The 23737-nt window shown below is 40.1% G+C and overlaps 1 protein-coding gene across 1 annotated transcript; it reads right to left on the bottom strand.

The window, feature by feature from the left end:
• Positions 1-1064: 1064 nt before the first annotated feature.
• Positions 1065-21710, bottom strand: medag (mesenteric estrogen dependent adipogenesis). The gene is made up of 5 exons (XM_003219223.4): positions 21269-21710; positions 7490-7599; positions 5942-6054; positions 4544-4829; positions 1065-3410 (listed from the first exon to the last, which is right to left on the bottom strand). The coding sequence occupies exons 1-5, from the start codon at positions 21550-21552 to the stop codon at positions 3313-3315; spliced, it is 891 nt and encodes a 296-aa protein (XP_003219271.1). The 5' UTR covers positions 21553-21710; the 3' UTR covers positions 1065-3312.
• Between the last annotated feature and the right edge of the window lie 2027 nt (positions 21711-23737).

The following is a 23737-nucleotide window of genomic DNA, read 5'->3' as shown; positions in this document are numbered from 1 at the left end:
AGAGGTGTGCGTGGTTCCTGTTTCTCCCGTTCTTTTGTTCCTTTTGGGAGCACAAAACAGGAACCCCTCTCCCAGAACGAAAATAAGCTCGACACAAAAGTAAGCAGGAGCGAGTACCGTTTCCTTGCCTGCTTTTCGTGAGCACAGTTTAATCTTTTTTATTCCCCAGCAAACCAAAAGTAAACCCTTCTTTACTCTCGTCTTCCAAGTGGTCATCACTCGTCCTTATCTGGAAGTGGGAAGCCTTCTTAAAATGCTTTGGAGAGTGTGTGGTGACCAGGGCTCTCTCCTTCTCCTCGGCTCTAGGAGCTGCCTTCTTGGGTTGTTGTTGCTGCTGCTGCTGACTGGCTGGCCACCTTCTTCTCTGTCTCTTGTGCAAGGAAGGTGCCTCCAGGCCCCTCTCCTCTAGAGTAAGAAGCATGAAGGAGGAAGAGGAGGGCTAGAGGCGCCTTCCTTGGATGAGAAGGAAATAAAGGCGCCCAGCCAGACAGCAGCTCCAAGAGCCAAGAAGAAGAGGGCCTTGGTCACTTTTTTTCTAAGGAGTGTGTGTGTGTGGTGTGCAAAAACGCCCCTGCCTATCAGGGCCTGCAGCCGAGTGCCTCCTGTAGAGTAGGAACAGCAGGTTAAAAAGTCTCCTTAAAGTGTGCACTAGGAAGGGGGGTCTGGGTGGAAAGCCCCCCCCCCCAAATAATGGGCCAAAAGAAAGCTGATCTTTAAGATCCGGAGGGCAAAAATATATCTGCCCTCCCAATTTCGTGAGGCTCCCTAAAAACGGATTGGGGTCCCCACCGAAAGCCGGGAAACAAATGGGTCAGGATTTACCCCAAATGCATGACTTGACAAGTTACCATAGATGTAGATTTTAATAATGTAATTTGGGAATAGTAGTTTTGTTTTCATCAAAAAAAATCTTCTGATTTGCAGGAAGTTCTTTTGTAATATGCAAAGTATCATCTCAAACCTTATTATCTATTCTTCCAAGACTTTAATCAGTTATTAGATTAACCTTCTTATCTTATAAGTGGAATGTACACATTTCTGGGATGGAAAAATTGAGACATCTATTCAAAATCTCACTTTATTGTGCAGTGATGACAAACAAAGGCACTGAACAGAATCATATATAAAAAGAGGTTGACTAGTATTTAAAACATGTATGATCATGCCAAAAGCCTGGGAGGTAAATATCTAACAGGGCTTGTTCATTCTAGTTATGCAGAATTCCTTTCTCCAAGCAACATCAAAGTGCTGCTTTGCCAAAAAGGTCCAATATAGCACAGTTTTAATACTTTGTGCTTTTCCGGCATGGCAGGGGGTTGGACTAGTTGGCCCATGTGGTCTCTTCCAATTCTTATGATTCCACATTTAAGGGCAGCATTTCCATATTGAACACTGATGATATAAAAAATGATGTGCAAATATGAAAGCACACAGAAAAGATAAACAATTTGCTACAGAGAGATTGAAAATTATATATGATACCCAATTAGGTTTGCCACATGCAAATACATCTCCCCAACATCTTAAACAGCTTGTTTTACTATGGAATGCCTATGATGTATACATTTTTAGTCCTCCGAGTTATATTCACACATTCATTTAGTGTCTGAGGAGAACAGATTTTTTCCAGTTTCCAGTCCTCATGCAGGTTGCCCATTTTGTTTTCAGAGGAAGAGTGTGCACAAAGCATGCCTCATCCAAAGAAATAAATAAGACATTCCCTCTTAGGAAAAGGACACTTAGGAAAATGATCAGAGTACTCTAGCCCCATGCTATTTATGGGGGGAAAAATTAAATTCCAGGAGATTCATATGTGTTGGCAATTGTAAAAATGTCCCAAATATTACAACTGAAAAAAAGGGATTCACTCACCTAAATAACCATACAACAGTGTGTTGTCCTCATGGCTGTACTGCCAAACAGTAGATCCTGTTTTACCATCATTGACATCATTGTAAAAATAAGAAATTGCCATATATGTATGGTATGGATTTTTCTGTTCTGCATTATACAGCATTGTGTACCATTAACGTATGTCTATTTTGACTGAAAAAGCATTCCATATGAAAGAACCTTGTAAACCACATCTGCCTTTAACAAATAGCTCAGAACAACAGTTGAATTGAGTTCCATTTCCTGCAATTTGGGAATATATTGAGAAGAATGTATGCTGTAATATCAGCTCTAAAAAGACCATGTCCTGGTCTGGATGGAAGTTGTGAGATATAATCCCATGACTTCATTGCATCAACAACACAGGCAATGCACATTATAATTCTGCAATAATGCAGTGTGCTGTTATAACTCAGTTTGTTAAGTGTTTATTAATGTTTTTAAGTAACTTGTATTACCATTACATCGTTGCTTTAAACACTTTTTACTATCTCTATGTTCATATAGCATTCATATAAACTGAAGTGCTGGGCAAACATTTTTCAAGATGTGACATACAAAGGCTTAAATGACATCAGAATGCAAGACAAAATTCATTAAAATGCAACATTAAATTCTTCCAACTGCTTTCAGTTAATCTTACAGTGCTTCAGAATAAACAAGTGAACAATTTAAGATGCAGGATGACCTACAGGAAGAACGAATTATTATGGTCTGGGGAGATCTAGGAAGAGACTATACTCTCAAAGCTTTCTGAATGGTAGACAAGTGTTTCAGTTTTATCTACAGGCACACAGTAAAATCTTTCTAAGCCAAAGCAAAGCTAAAAATGGAGTATTGTCTGCATAACACAAAAATGCACTTCAGGTTAAGTAGTGCATATATTACTTTTTCAAGGCCACCACTTGCCATTAAAAATCCTGTACTTCAGTTTGTAATACTACTTCATCTACTTGTTGAGCATTAGAAGCATTTTTAATCTCTTTAGGCTGGAAATTGAAAGGTGATAAGGACAAGAACAGTTATGTAACAGCTTGCTAGTCATGGTACTCTTCATCTTTTAACATGTGGTAGTTATTTAAAATAACTAATCTAGATTTTAAATTCTTCTGTTTAGCTATATGCTTAAGTGTTTAACAGCAATACCAAGAAATATCTATGCTCCAAACAAGCAACTCCTAATGCGCTGTGCAAAGAGTCAACTCTGCAGGTGGCATTTCAGAAATGAGAAGATGCTTTTCCTTAATCACAAAAACCAACTGGAACACCAGAACATCCTGCAATTTGAGGAAGGATACAGAACACACTCTTTCTTTCAGAAATTAGTTGCATTCTGCAGTAAAGGTCATTCTGTGATACATTTTCTCATTTTCTGACCTATCCTCTTCTGATTTATGAAAATCCAATCACAGCATGTGGTCAGTCCTCTAATTTCTTAACTCCTGAAAGTGTCCAAACTGTTTCTGTCCAAGGTGATTGCGGTGTCAGGTTGCCATTAAACACGTCATCCACTGAAGCTGCAAGACAGCACAAAAAGCAATGTTACAATATATATTAGGAAAGAAACAATTGGACATGTAATCTTTGACTAAAAAGCCTAAAATAATATAAAATGTATCCTATAATGATTTGTTTACTCCTAAAAACCACAGCTTTTATTAAAAATACGATTTGATGGTTACATAGGAGTCTTGAAAATGTTTTTCCAAACAGCTTTTCTGCAAATGCAAGAGAGTCAGTCATCCCTCCACATTTGTGTTTTTGACTTTTGCGGATTTGATTTAAAATGCTCTCTTGGAATCTCGAGGTCCTCTGGTGTGACTGCATTGCAGGCATGAGCAAACTTTGGCCTTTGGATTTCAACTCGCACAATTCCTAACAGCCTATAAGTACAAAACACCTGGAGGGCCAAAGTTTGCCCTGCTTTATTGTTAACTTCCTCCAGTAATGCTGGAGGACCAAGAGATTTCTAGAGAGAACACCTCTATAGGAATCTCCAGGTTCTCCAAAGTTACTGTATAGTCAGCTTCTGGTGGAAGCTGAGCACAGAGTTGTGCTGTAATAGAATTCCCTTTAAGAGGTGTTTTTCGCGTTTTTTCACTTCACTGAGGGTCCTGTGCCCTTAACTGCTGTGAATATGAAGAGCTGTTTTCGAAAAACACTCAAATGAACAGAGTTGATTTAGTGGTGAGGCAGAAAAATAGGGCCAAATTTTGAGATGACAAAGTAGCTTCCTGAACACGTGAAAAAGAAAAGCTGCTACTCTTAAGGAGTTCAAGAGGATATATGATGAGGTAAAAATGGCAAACACAAAATATAAGTAATATTGACTGGGGAGCATATAGCCAGCTATAATACTAACAATATTAAGGCTAATACTGAACTTTGGGTAAATGATTGAATATGAAGGGGAGGTTTAAATCACTTTTTAAATACACAAAATTCAAGACAAGCACAAAAAAGAAATAGCGTTATCTCTTGGCAAAATAATTGCTTTTGAAATAACATGTTTTCACAGTTTCCCAGGATCCCACTTGGTAGCACTTCTATGAAAACAAAAGATCATAAAGAAAAAAAATACGTATAACATAATTGCTGAGCCTGAACAATATTCTAGTTTCAGAAAATAAAGTCATACTTAATAACTTACTTCTGGAAATAATGCTGAACTTTCTGTCTGAAAAGCTGTTTGACCGTAGGTTTGGTTCGCTCATTTTATCCAGAAACTTCATTATAATGTCTTTCTTCTCTGGATTAGTACTGGACAAGTTAAGAACTTTCCCATTCACTGAAACAGTCTTTTTGCTGACTCCAAACCAATAAAAGAAATCAAACAAGGCATCAGATTTGAATTCATAAGAGAAGCTCAAGCTTTCTTCATTGACAAGATGGGCTCCGGAAGGAAAAAACTTCTTCACAACATCCCGGAAGTCAAACTACAAAGAAATAAGATACATATACATTAAGACTGTGTACCAGAAGAAATATTTCCCGTGTTGCCAGCTATTTAATTAAATAGTTTTGTATCTAAGACTATTTCAACTATAGTTTTAAAACACCTGTAATGCTACTATTCTATTTATAATGTATTTTATGAATACTGATGTAAGTTAATAATTTTTTAACTGATTTATATTGCACTGTATAATTTTTATATATGCGTTTTATTGTAAGCTGCCCTGAGCCCCCTGTTGGATGAGAAGGGCGGGATATAAATATTGTAATAAATAAAAATAAATATTCTGCTGTGTGGCATGGAGGAAACCACTAGTTTTAATATACATTGCTCTTTTCACATTAGTCTCAGTGATATGTGAGCTAAAATTGTAATTTGTCTAGCAAGTTACAAAACGTTAAAGTAATCCTGAGAGAGGCCAATACATTAGTCGCTTGTATGCATTATATTTGCAGGTATGCTTACAAAAATGTGACAAAATATTATTTGCCCCCAGAAATACCCATAAATAACCAGAGGTTTAGCTACATGTCATTTCTGCAGCAGTGTTTCATCTTCATCCCAAAGCAACAACATGTTGTTCTGCCTTACTATTTATGCTACCAATGCTGGATTCAATTCAGAATCAGCATATTTGCCTTCACATACATGACTATCTTACTAATGTTACTTGTTTCCATAATACAGCTGGCCCTCCACATCTGCAGGGTTGACTTTTGTGGATTTAATTAAAATATATCTGGGAATCTTGATCCTCCAGTGCTGCTATATGGTCAGCTTCCAGATGAAGTTAAACGTAGAATTATGCAGTAAGACCTAGAGACCTTTAAGGATCTCTAGGTCCTCCAGTGTGTTCCTATGGTCAGCATCTGCTGGGAGAAGACCTAGAGATTCCTGGGAAGTGTAGTTTCTGAGCAGTCAGTGATTCCAGGTTTTAACTAGTTTGTAAATCTTCAGTTCTATATGCTTTACCAGTCCACTCATGATTTTTTTCTAATTGCAGCATTTTAATTTCTTCTCTCTGCTCAGCTATTAAAACACAGAGCCATAATAATAATAAAAAGTGGATTTTCAAAGAATCTAAGTAGCTACCTGAAGTTTATAGCTTTCTCCAATAACAGATGATATGATGTTGTTCATTCCATTTTCAATCTGTCTTCTCATCTTTGGATGCCGGACATTCACAAGCAAGGCGTAGGTCTTTTCTAATAACAAGATTGAACATCATTATTTTTCAATGGATTTGGACAATGGCATCTCATTTCGGATGTTTTTCTCAAGCATACAGTAGTTGTGCTATAAATTCATCTCCTATGGGGTTCTTTGCATTATGTAATTATGACTGATATTATTCAACTGCTTAAAGTTTGGGATTTCTCTGCATAGAATATTCTCACCAGCACATATAGAGTCAAAACACAGGTGTCTTATCTTTTTCACATATCGCAGGTATACATGGCTTGTTCATTAATTTCAGAAAATGTGAAATAGCCTTCACATACAACACTGGATAAGAACCATAACTGGTGCTGTCAGTACTGATAATTTTGAAAGATGTATCAGTGCCATAGGCACTTAAGTCTACACTGGGATTTGGTTCCAAGACCCCTGGTGAATATCAAAATTTATGGATGTTCTAGTCGCATTGTGTATAATGGTGTAGTAAAATGGTGTCCCTTGTATTTCGGGGGGCATGAGTACTTTCAAGCTCTGGATACTTTCAAGAATAAGTATACAGAGAGTCATCTGTACTGCATAATGAGAGCTGACCAAAACAAAACTGTCCACAAAAATGCAAGAGGTTGAATTGACCTATCAGAAGAACTATGCTTATAGACTAGAGCAGGTGTCCTCAGACTTTTAAAACAGAGGGCCAGTTTACAGTCCCCCAGACTGTTGGGAGGTTAGACTATAGTTTTTTAAAAATACGAACGAATTGTTATAAATGTATCTTGTAGTGCAAAAAAAAATAATCCCATGAAAGAACAATATTTCAAATGAAGAACAATTTTGCCAGTATTTCAATGAAAAGTGTGGGCCTACTTTTCGCTGACGAGATAGTCAACTTAATTAGGATTGCTGTGTACCTTCAAGTCATTTCAGACTTAGGGCAACCTTGAGCCTAAAATTTAGGGCTGGCAGGTAAATGACCTCAGAGGGCTGCATCTAGCCTGCAGACCTTAGTTTGGGGACCACTGATTTAGAGGACCCATGCCTATTTCTGTTCTCACTATAGCATTGGTGGCCAAGTACTTGGAGGCTGCAAATACCTCTCATTAGACCCTGAAGAGCCACATCTTCATATGTCCCTCAATCCTGAACTAGGCAATGACATCATCTGGAAGGCCCCTGGAGAGACCCCAGATCTTTTTTTGCTGTGGGTTAAGCTATAGGAGAATACCTAGATCAGGGATGGGAAAACTTCAGCCCTCTGGGTGTTTTGGACTTCAACTCCCACAATTCTGATTGTAGGAGTTGACGTCCAAAACACCCAGAGGGCCAAAGTTTGACTATGCCTGAACTAGATGCTTGTTTGCTGCCTCCTTCAGTATCCATCAACCAGGAAATATAACAAAGATCTTTATTGCCACGTAAGCAATCCTATGTACAGATTTCAAGGACAGGCTTACTCATACATACCTTTTGAAGAACTGTATCTTGTTTTCACGTTGACAAATAATACCAATGGCCGGCCCAATATAACCTCTCTGTAGTTTTTATAGTCGTAATGGGTGTTAAGTTCCACATACCTGTCCAAGAGATGAACACTGCTCATTAGACATTAATTGTAATTAAAACAAAAAATCAGAAATCCAGTTTCAACCTGGAATTGGGTTTAAAAGTGAGCTTTGAAAGAAAAACGGAAAGGACAACATTGTTTCCAACCTGACAGAAAAGAACAATGTTGAATGCAGAAGTTGTGACTTTTGGATTCTAATAACTAAACAAGAAATCGGCAAATTTAAGTTTGGCCTGAATTTCCTATATTTTAGGAATTACTGAATTCCCCAAATATAGGAAATTCAGGCCAAACTTTAAGTAGAATATCAGATCCTACATCTGTCATATGACAAGACTAATACCACAAATGGGTAATACAATCTGCCAGATGTTGGACTATAGTTGTCAGCTTAGTGAATGGTATGGGAAGCTGAGGGTTCTAGCTCAACATCTGGAGGATGATAATTATCCCTTCCCTGCTTCATGGTATTAAGCCAAAAAGGATCCCATAAACTGAAGTATTCTGCTATTCCCTCTGCAGAAGACAAAGGGAACTGCTGCTGTCATAAAAGGAATATGAAAAGAATGTTAACTGATCTCAGGTTTTTCATAAGCTTAATTTCATTTGGCAGATGTCTAAACTGTTTAAAGTGAATATAAAATGATGATCATTTGGTCTTCAAAGTCCAATAAAAATATTATTTCTGAAGTACACAGTAAACACAGGCATTGCCACATCTGTTTTTAAAGCTACTTTTCCAGTGCAGCAGTTTGTTATGAAGAAAAACACAATAAACAGAATGACTACTACATGTGATTATAGATGTGTCACCTTTTCCCTTCCTAAAATTATAGCTTTAACCTTTCTCTTCTATGGAGAGAAATTTTAATTTGAACTTTGGCACTCACCCAGTGATGTTAAAGCAGGCAACGCAAAAGCCAGTTGGAGAAGCACAAGACTTACAGGTTTCTTAAGATTTGATCCTGCACCATGCTTCACTCATAGTTCCAAGTATTAAACTTACAGCCAAAAACAACCTCCCAAGTTCCAAATACCTACACATTTTTGCACCCAAACTAATTATGATAACTCAGACCAAACTAGTTTAGTCCAGTTACTGGCTATAAGGCATCTTTTATCTTCCAAAGGGCTAAAACACATTGGCCTGATTCCAACTGATAGCTCTTACCAGAGAAGACCTAAAATGCCCTTTAACTAAGGGTGATAATTCTGCGTCTACACTGCACAATTAACGCAATTTGACACCACATTACCATGGCTCAATTCTGTGGAATCCTGGAATTTTTACAAGGCTAAAGACCTTGTAAAACTACATCTACCACAATTCCATGGCATGAGCTATGAGCATCAAAGTGATACAACATTGCAATACTTCTATAGCAGGCATGGGCAAACTTCAGCCCTCCAAGTGTTTTGGACTTCAGCTCCCACAATTCCTGGCCTGAGGCCAGGAATTGTGGGAGGTGAAGTCCAAAACACCTGGAGAGCTGAAGTTTGCCCATGCCTGTTCTATAGTGTAGATGAACTAAGTGTTGAGTTACCCATTCATTGATATTAATATTTTATTACATTTACAACAAAATGGCTTTCCTTCAAGTAGATCAAGGCAGCATACGTAGGTCTGCTCTTCCAATTTTTCCTTTACGGTAACTCTGAGATAGGTTAGGCTATGAAAAAATAACTGTCCCAAAGTCACCAAATTGGATAAAAATCATTGACTGATTGGAATGCAATGTTCAGTCCATCCAACATCTAACCATTATGCAAAAATGACTCCCTGTCTGTGCTTATCAGCTTTAGATCTATATATATAAAAGAGTGATGGCATCACGGCAATTCACAAAACAACAAAAGTACAGGCCCCCCAACCTCAAAATTTGACAACACAACCCATCATCCACGCCTCAAGGTTGATACAACAAAAAGAAAAGAAAAATAAAGTCCTAATTAGAGGGAGAGCAATAATTTTTTTATCCAATTGCTGCCAGTTTAGAGGGCTAATCTCTGCCCACTTGGTTGCCTAACAACCAAGGGACAGCCAGGTTTCAGTTAGAGGACAGATAGATTTAGGCCTCACTTAGACTTCTTCCACAGATTATCTAATTTGCACTGGATTATATGGCAGTGTAGACTCAAGGCCCTTCCACACAGCTATATAACCCATTTATAATCTTATATTATCTGCTTTGCACTGGATTATCTTGACTCCACGCTGCCATATAATCCACTTCAGTGTGCATTTTATACAGCTGTGAAGAAGGAGCCTCATATAATCCAGTTCTGAGCAGATAATATAAGATTAGAAATATACAGTAGAGTCTCACTTATCCAACGTAAACAGGCCGGCAGGATAAGTGAATATGTTGGATAATAAGAAGGGATTCAGGAAAAGCCAATTAAACATCAAATTAGGTAATCGTTATACAAATTAAGCACCAAAACATCATATTATACAACAAATTTGACAGAAAAAGTAGTTCCATGTGCAGTAATGCTATGTAGTATTTACAGTAGAGTCTCACTTATCCAACGTTCTGGATTATCCAACGCATTTTTGTAGTCAATGTTTTCAATATATCGTGATATTTTGGTGCTAAATTCATAAATACAGTAATTACTATATAGCATTACTGTGTACTGAACTACTTTTTCTGACAAATTTGTTGTCTAACATGATGTTTTGGTGCTTAGTTTGTAAAATCATAACTTAATTTGATGTTTAATAGGGTTATCCTTAATTCCTCATTATCCAACATATTCGCTTATCCAATGTTCTGCCGGCCCGTTTATGTTGGATAAGTGAGACTCTACTGTACTGTATTTACAAATTTACCACTAAAATATCACAATGAATTTAAAACACTGACTACAAAAACATTGATTATGAAAAGGCAGACTGCGTTGGATAATCCAGAACATTGTATAAGCGAATGTTGGATAAGTGAGATTCTTCTTTAATATGAAATAATTACTGGGATAGAATAATGCAGAACAATATAATCTCTAAAACCAGGACAGTAAATAAACAGGGGAATTCCACACAGGAAACAATCGGGGCCAGCTAACACCTCCCAACAAAGTATTCCCATCATCAAAGTCTGGCAAATCCTCTGTTTTCTCAGGGCCACAGACAGTAGAAGCACATAAAATATCACAAACAACACCACTCTGAAAACAAGGGAATTCCAGACAGGAAACAATCAGGGCCAGCTAACACCTCCCAACAAAAAATTCACTCAGGGAGGAAACAGCCAGGCTTTAAAGCTGCAAGGCCATTACATCCTAATCATTTTTCCTAATTGCAGCATTCATACTTGCCTCCAACAAACAAACAAAACCAATCAGAAATATTGTATATTCACAACCTTTAGGAAATAATATCCCCTGATGGCGCAGCGTGTTAAAGCGCTGAGCTGCTGAACTTCTGGACCAAAAGGCCACAGGTTTGAATTGGGGGAGCGGAGAGAGCCCCCACTGTTAGCCCCAGCTTCTGCCAACCCAGAAGTTCAAAAACATGGAAATGTGAGTGCATCAATAGATACTGCTCCGGCGGGAAGGTAACGCCGCTCCATGTAGTCATCCCACATGACTTTGGAGGAGTCTACGGACAACGCCGGCTCTTCGGCTTAGAAATGGAGATGAGCACCAACCTCCAGAGTCAGACACGACTGGACTTAATGTCTGGGGAAAACCTTTACCCTTGACCTTAACTACCACCAGTTCCTCAATACTTTATTTCCCATACCACCATACTTCGCCACAGCAAGGCGTGGCCGGGCACAGCTAGTATTATATATATTGGCCAATCTGTGCGTTTAGAAGCTTGAATCATGCAAAAGGGCTATGAATAAAATAATTCAGTTAGAGTTTAAAGTTCAACTACTTTGGTATTTCAACATAATACTTAAGCCAGTTTAGGGCAAATTCATTCAATTCCATCCAAATAGCAATTTAGGCACACTTTATTATCCCATAGTCTCGTAAACTGGATTACAGATAAGAGGTAACATACATATCATTTAAGTCTTTGTATTTTAACTGATTCAAATCACACAACCAAAAAATAGGAATCTGAATGGCTCATGAGATAAAAATTCAGTGGCTTAAGCAACATGTGCATTCCAGACATGTTAGGGTTTCAATCCTAATGAGACCTGACCACTGAGGGTCAATATGTCTGAGGCTGATGGGAAGTGAAGTTCAAGTAACTACATGACAGACAGTTGTGTACCCCAAAGCAAGTGATCCCCGAATCTTACTGACTTGTGGATCCAAGGAACTAAGCAATTACTTCAGTACAGTTGAGGGAATCTTTGACCTTGTGTTTTCTGAATAGTAGCCAATCCATATCACAGAACAAGCTCAGCTTGAAATGAAGGTTTCCTTTTATCAGTTTTGTACCTGAGCAGCCATTACAAGCCAATTCTCAGGGTGTATCTACACTACAGAATTAATGCAGTTTGACATGACTTTAATGGTCATGGCTCAATGCTGTGGGGTCATGGGAGTTTACAAGATCTTTAGCTTTCTCTGCCAAAGAATGTTGGTGCCTCACCAAACTACAGCTCCCAGGATTCCATAGCATTGAGCCATAGCAATTAAAGAGGTGTCAAACTGCATGAAACCTACAGTGTAGAGCAATATAATGTTGTGAACCATGTTGGTTGTGAGTGCCGGTGTAGTGTAGTAGTTCTGAGTGTTATACCAAGGCATTGGGAAACCAAGTCTCAAATATCATATAGTGATTGAAACCCACTGGCTGACCTTAGGTAAGTCACACTTCTCAGCCTCAAAGTAAGGGCAGAGCATACCCCTCTCTGAGCAAATTCTGCCAAGAAAATCCAGTAACAACTTTGCCTTAAGTCAGAAATGACTTGAAGGCACATAATAACAACAAATGCTGGATGCAGTATAATGTATTTTGTGTTGCTTTGATTCTTAATTGTCATCAAAACTCTTATTACTTTTAGAAAAGCCCTCTTTCTGGTAAAACTGATCTGTTGATGTGGGTCAGTGCAAGTGCCTGCATGTTTACATCTCCTTTGGGGTGTGTAGTTAGTTATTACAAGCGTCATTACACCACATTGCATAGGGATTTGCTGTTCAAACAAAAAAGGTCAGACTGAATAGATGACATTCTTTCATAGAGAAAAAAATCAATTTATTTGCATCAGATAACCAAAAATTGTAGCCCAGCTTTCTTCACCAATATGACTATGATGGGGGCTATAGTCCGTCTGGAGCAATTCAGATTTAGAATTGCTGGTGTGCTAACAAACACTTTAAGTAATGTTTCCTGGTCCTGACCTATATGTACTGTAAATGTAAAGCATCAGTTGAAAATAGTGTTTGTCATTTGGAAGCTTCCTGAAAAATATTATAAGCAAACAGCCAAGGGCAGAGTTCTGCAGTTATTTTGTTTAATGACCTGGCATAAAAGCTCCAAACAGTGTTTACAAAGAGTCATGTTCAATTTGTTTCACAATCACTACCTTATTATTGTTTTAGTTGGATTATGATCTTGAACAAAGGCCTGTGATGAGATGCTAACCGAGTCAAAACAACGCCTGCTGAAAATTAACATTATTTTGCTAACATAATTAGATCAGTCAAAACCCTAGTGCAAGGATTTCTCAAAACATATCGTGTTATTTGTAAGACTAAGCTGTTTTTCTGGAAGACTAATTTCACAATATATAAGCTTCTAATCTTGCGTGTCCTCCGGCATTTAGAAGAATATATTGTGCCTAATAGCTGAATGGGGCACTTAGGATCTCATTAGTATTACTATTACAGTTTAAAACTAGAATCACTGATGTCTAGCATACATGCCAGGAGCAAGGGAGAAAAGTCGGATTTGTTCTCCTCCCATAGCGGATATGGCAGATGGAATAAGTAAGGTGGCACTGCGGGATGCCAAGCAGACACAGGGAAAGTTGGATGGGAGGAACCATAAATAAACACTCTCACTGAGTCATGCCATTTACCATTGAAGGTGATTAATTTGTAATGCGCTAGACATGAAGTTAACCCATACAAACACCACACAGCTGTTTAAGCAAGGCACTAAAAACCCTAAATGCTGCCTGCCTTTGAAAATGCCACTGAGAAAGAAGTATGGTATAAATTTCCAGCACTGAAAAATCATTAACACCAATAACCAAGCAGGCATTTATAATCTATGTTTTATTTTATAAGTGCCCTTCTTCTCAAATATGCAAGTTTACCATATTTCCTACATAAATGCACACACACATATATGCCTATAATCTGACGTTCCAGAACAGGTAGCTCAAATCTCTATTTGAACTTATTAAAGGAAGATATGGGGCAGTTTCTACTGCTAGCATGGACACGTGAATTCAAGGGTGTGTCTACACTGCAGAATTAATGCAGTTTGGCATCACTTGGACTGCCATGACTCGATGCTATAGTATCATGGAAGTAGGCACCAGCACTCTTTGGCAGAATCATGGGACTTGTAAAACTACAAGTCCCATGATTCCACAGCATTGTGTTATGGCAGTTAAAATAACAAAAAACACTAATTTTACAATGGAGTTGCATCCTTAATCAAAGCTTTCCCCACCTATGTTTTTTGAATTGTCTCACTTAACAATTATTTATTCTACATATGTTGTGTGCTTCTAATTTTATTTACCCTAGTTTCAGACACAGGGTTAGCATTACAAAAATTACGAGGCAAAGACAACACACAACTTCAAGGCTATTCAAGATTTATTTCTAGAGCTTTGGTCTTTTCTCCAGAACCCACTGTCCATTTGGCAAGCCCAAAAAGGTAACTTTTTAAGCCTACTGTTCTTCCTCATAGTTTCCCAACTTTTGCACTTGAGTCAAACCACAAATAAATCTGTCAATCTTTAACAAGGAGCCTTTCTTGGGTTTAGCAGACTTTGCCCCCAAGCCCAAACAAACATAGAAAAAATCAGCAATCTCAAGCTCAGCATCAAGGACGTACTGATCAGCTTCAATGTGGTGTCTCTATTTACCAAGGTCCCGATAGCAGACACCATTGCACTAATCAACCAGAATTTTCCAAAAGACATCACAGTCCTGTTTCACCATTGTCTCACCATAAGCTGCTTCCAGTGGAACAATAAATTCTATGAACAGAAAGATGGACTAGCCATGGGGAGCCCTTTCAGCCCAGTCATAGCAAATTTCTGCGTGGAACACTTTGAAAAATAAGCCCTAGAATCAGCACCAAAAAAGCCCACCATATGATTCAGATTTGTGGATGACACCTTCACCATTTGGAGAAGGAAAACTAAACAAGTTCCTGGACCACCTCAACAGCATCCACCCAAACATCCAATTCACCATGGAAAAAGAAAATGAAGGAAAACTTCCATTTCTAGATGTCCTAGTCATCCACAAACCTAATCAACAATTGGGTCACATAGTTTACAGAAAATCTACACACACTGATACCTACATAAAAACTCCATCACCCAAGTAAAAAAATAAGCACAATTAAAGCCCTGACAGACCGTGCACAAAGAATCTGCGAACCTCACCTCCTTCAAGGTGAATGGAACCACCTAAACTGGGCTCTACAGGCCAATGGATACTCCACCACAGACATCAGAAGAGCTGCAAGGCCAAGAACAAGCCAGGAGAGTAAAGGCAAAGATCCACCCAGAGGAAAAGTGTTCTTGCCATATATCAAGGAATCCACTGACTGCATAAGGAAGGTGATGAAGAAACACAACCTACAAACTATCTACATACTCACTAAGAAAAGCCAACAAATGCTACATTCAGCAAAAGGAAAAGAAGGATCCTCTCACCTCTACAGGAGTCCACCGTATATCATGCAGCTATGGACAGGTCTACATAGGGACCACCAAACGCAGCATTGCCCAAACACGAATCAAGGAACATGAAAGGCACTGCAGACTAACTCAACCAGAGGAGTCAGCTGTAGCAGAGCACTTGATGAACCAACCTGGACTCAGCATATTATTTGAGAACACAGAAATGATGGACCATTCTCACAACCACCATATCAGACTACACAGAGAAGCCACTGAAATACACAAGCATGTGGACAATTTCAACAGAAAGGAGGAAACCATGAAAATGAACAAAATCTGGCTACCAGTATTTAAAAACTCCAAAATCAGGACAGTGAATAAAGAACAATTTTCAGAAAACAGGGATTTCAGACATGAATCAAATCAGGGCCAGTTAACACCTCCCAACAAAGGATTCCCCCAGGCAGTAAACAACTAGACCTTGAAATGCTAATCAAGGTGGCCAATTGAAACATTAAAATCTGCCTCAAACAGACAAGAGTTCTTTCTCCCACCCTGAACATCCCACAGATATATAAACCCCACTTGCATAGCTTCCAAAATACCTCACACCTCTGAGGATGCCTGCCATAGATGCAGGTGAAATGTCAGGAGAAAATGCTTCTGGAACATGGCCATACAGCCCAGAAAACTCACAGCAACCCAATGTTTCCGGCCATGAAAGCCTTTGGCAACACATTAAACATCGGGTATTTGATGGTACAGTACATTCCCAACAGATAATTTTATCAGAGGTAGTACTCCAGAACATGCAAATATCCTTGCTAGATAGGAGCAAGGATTAATTAAGTCCAGATGTCCATTTTTAAAGGCAGTCAACCAATAAGATGGCCCAGATTTGCCATTCCTTGTTCTTCCCTTCAACACACATTTACTCATCAAGACATACATTGTTGGTGACAAGGAAGTTACTATTTAGCAAGCATAAGCAGATTCTTTATAACTGTTGGAATCAGTTTGACCTTATAAACCACAACTGGAATTTCCCAGCATCAGTGTTGTTTCAGCACACTGATCAGAAGTGACCAAAGTAGAAGAGATTAGATTACAAATGACCAGAATCTGGTGAATTATAAAGCTGTTTACATCCCCATGCATTTTCCCTCTTGGAGCTAGTACAAGAGGGGAAATGCAATTCTTTGCCACATCTGTTTTTGAGGTAATTGTGCATTTCTCAGCTTTAGTTTGACAGCCTTAACAGATAAATATAATTTAAATGCTCATGAGCAGGTTTTTGTGGAGCTCTTCAGGACAGTATGAAAATTGTATTAGAAGCTATACTAATTGAAATGTAGATTGGCAATTCAGAGTGCGTATTGCCCCATCTATATGCATGCAAAACAGTACACATAGAGACAGACAAAGTTGCTTTTTGGGATTCCAGTTTCCAGAATCCCTCACTCAGCATGGAGTTGGATGGAAACTTTCCCAAACTTTGGCAGGAGGAAAATGGTGATGCTCCTTAAGTCACTATTTCGCACCTGCCCTCACATAGTGTATGATGGGTTTTCATAAAACCGATTCTCACAGACTTCAAGCCTTCTCCCCTTTCTTGAATGTTTAATTACTTTTTCAGATTTTTTTTATCATGTAAGAAGTGACTTGAGACTATTCTGCATGTTGCTTCTGGTGTGCGACAATGGGCTGTCTACAGAGATGTTGTGCAGGGAACACCCAGATGTGTTAGCTGGGAGGCTCTTCTGTAACTGGGAATAAAAATGTAATCTTGCTCTAAAAGGTATTGTGACACCTTACAATTTTGCTGACCACAATGAAGTGGCCTGTACTTCATTAATGTTTATGTCTGATGTATCAAGGCTTGAAGGTACATGTGAGATTTTTTTTGTAGTTTCATCACAAGACACCACATCGTTAGGATCTTCAGTACAGGAGTAAATCAGGACTGATGATGTTCAAGTGACAAATGAGTTCCGTAACTTAGAAAAGTTTTTCCACAACCTGTCTGAACACACAATGCAAGTGGCTGATTCTAAGAGGGGTTTTTTGTTTTGATGGGGGGAAGTAATGTTTTTCAAGATCTGAGGCTACCAATGAACATCTGTATCATTTCTCTGCCAAGGCCACCTCCATCTCCACCTAAGGGTGTATCTACACTGTACCACAGTTTGGCACCACTTTATTTACCATGCTCAAAGTGCTATGTATTCCTCGGCCTTATCTTTCGGAGAGGCACCAGCACTCTTTGGCAAATAAGCCTAAAGTTAACATTGTAAAACTCCAACTTCTAGGAGTCCATAGCATTGATCTATGGCATTTAAAGTGGGGTGAAACTGTATCAATTCCATAATATAGGTGCACCCCATTAAAAAAGACATTGTGTTGGGGGCTCTGATGCATCTGCCAGGCTCATAGAAGGCACAAATTCATCAGGTTCAAATAGAAAGATCTGAATATGCAAAATTCCCAAATGACAGTCAAGGGTGTATCTACCTTGTAGAATGAATGCAATTTTGACACTGCTTTGACTGGCATGGTTTAATGCTACAGAACCCTAGGAGTTGTAGTTTCACAAGATCTATAGCAGACATGGGCAAACTTGGGCCCTCCAAGTGTTTTGGATTTCAACTCCCACAATTCCTAACAGCCTACTAGCTGAAAGATCTCTTCAGCTACTAAAAAGGTAATTATCTGAAGCCTAAAAAAAAGAGGGAAGCCTGCCTCTGTTTATGTACTGTTCTTTGTCAACTGTGTAACGGCATTGAATGTTTGCCATATATGTTTCTGTAATCCGCTCTGTGTCCCCTTGGGGAGATACAGCAGAATAAAATTAAGTATATTATTATTATTATTATTATTATTATTATTATTATTATTATTATTATTATTATATTATTATTATTATTATTGACACAATGACGTTGTATGACACAGCAAACAAGATAGATATGCTGGATTTCGTTTCACAAAATCACAAGTCGAACACTTCCCAAGTGTCTAGGACTGTGTGATGTATTTTCGGATGATGCGTGCAGATCCCAGTAAGGTGGCCTTTTGCAGTTGGCAGATCGTAATTTTGTCAATGTCTATTGTTTCCAAATGCCGGCTGAGATCTTTTGGCACGGCACCCAGTGTGCCCATCACCACCGGGACCACCTGCACTGGTTTCTGCCAGAGTCTTTGAAGTTCAATCTTGAGGTCCTGATAGCGGCTGAGTTTTTCCTGTTGTTTTTCTTCAATGCGACTGTCACCTGGGATGGCAACATCAATGATCCAAACCTTGTTCTTTTCCACAACTGTGATGTCTGGTGTGTTGTGTTCCAGAACTTTGTCAGTCTGGATTCGGAAGTCCCACAGTATCTTTGCGTGTTCATTTTCCACAACCTTTGCAGGTTTGTGATCCCACCAGTTCTTAACTGCAGGGAGGTGATACTTGAGGCATAGGTTCCAATGAATCATTTGGGCCACATAGTTGTGCCTCTGTTTGTAGTCTGTCTGTGCAATTTTCTTACAGCAGCTGAGGATATGATCAATGGTTTCATCGGTTTCCTTGCACAGTCTGCACTTTGGGTCACCAGCTGATTTTTCGATCTTGGCCTTGATTGCATTTGTTCTGATGGCTTGCTCCTGGGCTGCAAGGATCAGGCCTTCTGTCTCCTTCTTCAGGGTCCCATTCGTGAGCCAGAGCCAGGTCTTCTCTTTATCAGCTTTTCCTTCAATTTTGTCAAGGAACTTTCCATGCAGTGTTTTGTTGTGCCAGCTGTCAGCTCTAGTTTGTAGTGCGGTTTTCTTGTACTGGTTTTTTGTCTGCTGTGCTTTGAGGAGTTTCTGATTTTTGACTTCAATCAAAGCAGGTTCTTCACTTTGCTTGACATATTCTGCCAGGGCATGTTCTTCTTCTTTGACTGCTTGTTTTACTTGTAAGAGTCCTCTGCCCCCTGATCTTCTAGGCAGATATAGCCGGTCAACATCACTGCGAGGGTGCAGTGAATGATGAATGGTCATGAGTTTTCTTGTTTTTCTGTCCAAATTGTCCAGTTCCACCTGTGTCCAATTTATAATGCCAGCAGTATATCTTATGACAGGTATGGCCCAGGTGTTTATGGCCTTGATGGTGTTGCCTCCATTGAGCTTGCTTTTGAGAATTTTTCTGACCCTTTGTGTGTATTCTTTACTGATCACAATCTTCACATGTTCATGCTTGATGTTGTCCAGCTGTAATATGCCCAGATATTTATAGGCCTCTGGCTGGTGACACTTTATTGTTTGGCCATTGGGCATTATTATTATTATTATTATTATTATTATTATTATTATTATTATTATTATTATTATTATATTAACCCTGTCAAGACATAAGTGTATGCTTTCCACCTATGTAACTGTGAAGCCAACAGGAAAGTGTTACCTGGGAAGGCCATGAGCTTGAACACTGTTTCCATCCTAAATATCTCAGGTGTCACCTTAGATGGAACAGTAACATTTAAGAAACACTATATGAAGTTATGAACACCAAGCACAAAGTAAGTAAAGGTAAAGGTTTCCCCTGATGTTAAGTCCAGTCATGTCCAACTCTGGGGGTTAGTGCTCATTTCCATTTCTAAGCCAAAGAGCTGGCGTTGTCCATAGACATCTCCAAGGTCATGTGGCCGGCATGACTGCATGGAATGCCGTTACCTTCCCGCTGGAGAGGTAACTATTGATCTACTCACATTGGCATGTTTTCGAACTGCTAGGTTGGCAGAAGCTGGAGCTAACAGCGGGCGCTCAATCCGCTCCCTGGATTTGAACCTGGGACCTTTCGGTCTGCAAGTTCAGCAGCTCAGCGCTTTAACACACTGAGCCACTGGAGGCTCCAAGCACAAAGTAGATGCATGCAATAACATCCTGTGGAAACTTACTGGTAGTGCACATTGGGTGCAGAACCAAAATTAATAAGAATATCAGCCCTGGCCTTGTCTTACTCAACTGCTGAGTATGCCTGCCCTGTTTGGCACAAGTCTGCCCATGCGAAGCAGGTGGTAGAATCATCACAGGATTTCCCCAGGCAGTAAGCAGCCAGACCTTGAAGCTGAAAGGCTACTCAATGCTAATCAAGGTGGCCAGTGGAAACATTTATTTATTTATTTATTTATTTCAATTATTTATATCCCGCCTTTCTCACCCGAGGAGACTCAGGGCAGCTTACAAGTGGCAATTGGGTAGGACCGGGCTGTGGCGCAGGCTGGAAAGCAAGCCAGCTGCAACAAATCAACAAATCACTCTGACCAAGAGGTCATGAGTTCGAGGCCAGCCTGCGTCTTGTCTCTTTCTCTGTTCTATGTCATAGCATTGAATGTTTGCCTTTATGTGTGCAATGTGATCCGCCCTGAGTCCCCTTCGGGGTGAGAAGGGCGGAATATAAATGCTGTAAATAAATAAATAATAAATTGATGTCGTTACACCGTTATACAATGAACTAAAATGTTAAAACAGTCATAAAATACAATATACAAAGTTTAAAACAATGCAAAGGGCTTATGCCATTCATCCACCAGGCCTTAATTCAGAACGCGTCGAAGCCAACACATAGAAACATTCACACATGCCTCAAACAGGCAAGAGTTCTTTCTCCCACCCTGGACATTATTCCACAGATATATAATCCCCACTTGACGAGCTTCCAACAGATCTCACAAACTCTGAGGATGCCTGCTATAGATGCAGGCGAAACGTCAGGAAAGAATGCTTCTGGAACATGGCTATACAGGCTGGAAAACTTACAGCAACCTACTCATCACAGGATGTCTCAAGCCTACACCTGTTGATAGACTATAACTAACAACTCCGTATCTGTATGCTTGCCCACAATGGACACTGTTTGGAGAGAAAGCCCTTTACCTCTTGAAGTAGCCGCTGAGCCTGCACTCCTGGTTCCCATCGATACGGAGGGAGCCATCGCTCAGGACGGTGAAGCCTCGGTTCCCGGGGTTCAAGACCGCCAGGCTGTCCCCCTGAAGCTGGAAAAAGTGGGGCTGGAGGGCCAGGAGCTGCCGGAGGGGCAGCAGGGCCAGCTCGCAGTTGCAGGTCCGGAGGCAGCCCTGCAGCTCCCCCGAAGAGACCGAGGCCAGGCTGGGCCGCACCGAGCCGGCAGGGCTGGGGTCGGAGCCGCTCCAAACAGCCATGGCCAGGAGTGCGAGGAACAAAGGAGGAGGAGGAGGAAGGAAGGAAGAAGGAGCCACGCCAGGTCCCCGAAGGCGCTGCGGGAGGCTCCGGTCGGGACTAAAAGCGGCCAAAGTGGAGCCCCGCCTCTGGAAGGCTTCAGGAGGAGGAGGAAAGCGGGAAAGGTCCGCCTCTGCCTTTGGTGCATCTACACCAGGCCTGGGCCAACTTGGGCCCTCCAGGTGTTTTGGACTTCAACTCCCAACATTCCTAACAGCCTCAGGCCCTTTCCTTTTCCCCCTCAGCCGCTTAAGCGGCTGAGGGGGAAAAGGAAAGGACCTGAGGCTGTTAGGAATGGTGGGATTTTGTTCATTTTTATAGTTTCCTCCTTTCTGTTGAAATTGCCCGCATGCTTGTGGATTTCAGTGGCTTCTCTGTATAGTCTGACATGGTGGTTGTGAGAGTGGTCCAGCATTTGTGTACTCAAATAATATGCTGAGTCCAGGTTGATTCATCAAGTGCTCTGCTATGACTGACTTTTCTGGTTGAGTTAGTCTGCAGTGCCTTTCATGTTCCTTGATTCGTGTTTGAGCAATGCTGCATTTGGTGGTCCCTATGTAGACTTGTCCACAGCTGCATGGTATACAGTAGACTCTTGCAGAATAATAATAATAATAATAATAATAATAATAATAATAATAATAATAATAATTATTATTATTATTTATACCCCGCCACCATCTCCCCGTGGGGACTCGGGGCGGCTTACATGGGGCAGAGGCCCAAACAACATAGAACAAAACATAGGCAACATAATACAAATCACACTATAAAAAGATAAAACAGTAATACAATATATCATTTAAAACAAAAATACAGGATAAAAAAATTGCATTTAAAACACATAAATGGTAAAATTGTAATAAAAATGGGATAGATTATTAAAAACCCTCTGGGGCTGATTAATTAATGACTGTATCTCCAAAGGCCTGCCGAAACATCCAAGTCTTCAGTTGTTTCCTGAAGGAAGGTAGAGAGGGAGCCAACCTAACCTAGAAGGTGAGAGGATCCCTCTTTCCCTTTGCTGAATATAACATTTGTTGGATTTTTTTTACTGGGTTTGTTGTAAGCCACCTTGAGTCCCCTCTGGGGTGGGATAGAAATGAAGTAAATAAATAAATAATAGATAATAGATAGTTTGTAACTTCTGTTTCTTCATCACCTTCCCTATGCAGTCAGTGGTTCCCTTGATGTCTGGTAAGAATACTTTTCCTGTGGGTGGATCTTTGTCTTTTCTCTTGAGTCTTGTTCTTGCAGCTCTTCTGGTGTCCGTGGTGGAGTCTCCATTGACCTGTAGAGCCCAGTTTAGGTGGTTCAGTTTGCCTTGGAGGAGGCGGGGTTCGCAGATTCTTTTTGCACGGTCTGCCAGACTCTGCTTTTGCTGAGTGGTGCCATCTCTCACTCAATGAAAGTCTGTGAGTATAGGTAAAGGTAAAGGTTTCCCCTGACTTTAAGTCCAGTTGTGACCGACTCTGGGGGTTGGTGCCCATCTCCATTTCTAAGCCGAAGAGCCGGCGTTGTCCATAGACACCTCCAAGGTCATGTGGCCAGCATGACTGCATGGAGCGCCGTTACCTTCCCGCCGGAGCGTTACCTATTGATGTACTCACATTTGCATGTTTTCGAACTGCTAGGTTGGCAGGAGCTGGGGCTAACAGCGGTCATTCATTCCGCTCCTGGGATTTTAACGTGGGACCTTTCAGTCTACAAGTTCAGCAGCTCAGCGCTTTAACTCACTGTGCCACCAGGGGCCCCTTCTGTGAGTATATCAGGGGTGTATTTTGACACCACTTGAACTTCCCAGTGCTATGGAATCATGTGAGTTGAAGTTTTATAAGACTTTTACCCTTCTCTGCCAAAGAGTGCTGAGGACTCATCAAACTACAATTCTCAAGACACAATAGCATTGAGCCCTGGAAGTTATAGTGGTGTAAACCTGCAATAATTCTACAGTGTAGTCGCACCCTAAGAGCAAATAAACATGTTGCCTCCAGCCCCTTCCACGCTGTCATATAATCCAGATTATCAAATCAGATAATTTACGTTATCTGATTTGAACTGGATTATATGAGCCTATACTGCCATATAATCCAGTTCAAAGCAAATAATGTGGATTATCTGATTTGATAATCTGGATTCTATGCCAGT

The sequence above is a fragment of the Anolis carolinensis genome, chromosome 3 (assembly GCF_035594765.1).
Source record: "Anolis carolinensis isolate JA03-04 chromosome 3, rAnoCar3.1.pri, whole genome shotgun sequence".
Taxonomy (NCBI): Eukaryota; Metazoa; Chordata; class Lepidosauria; order Squamata; family Dactyloidae; genus Anolis; species Anolis carolinensis.
This window is presented reverse-complemented; position numbering and strand designations above follow the sequence as displayed.

Excerpts from the sequence above, each read along its gene's own strand:
- medag (XM_003219223.4), bottom strand. The coding sequence starts at position 21,552 with ATGGCTGTTTGGAGCGGCTCCGACCCCAGCCCTGCCGGCTCGGTGCGG. Across the intron at positions 7,600-21,268 it reads CTCAGCGGCTACTTCAAGAG|GTATGTGGAACTTAACACCC; the intron begins GTAAAGGGCTTT and ends TCTCTTGGACAG. Across the intron at positions 4,830-5,941 it reads GAGAAAGCTATAAACTTCAG|TTTGACTTCCGGGATGTTGT; the intron begins GTAGCTACTTAG and ends ATTTCTTTGTAG.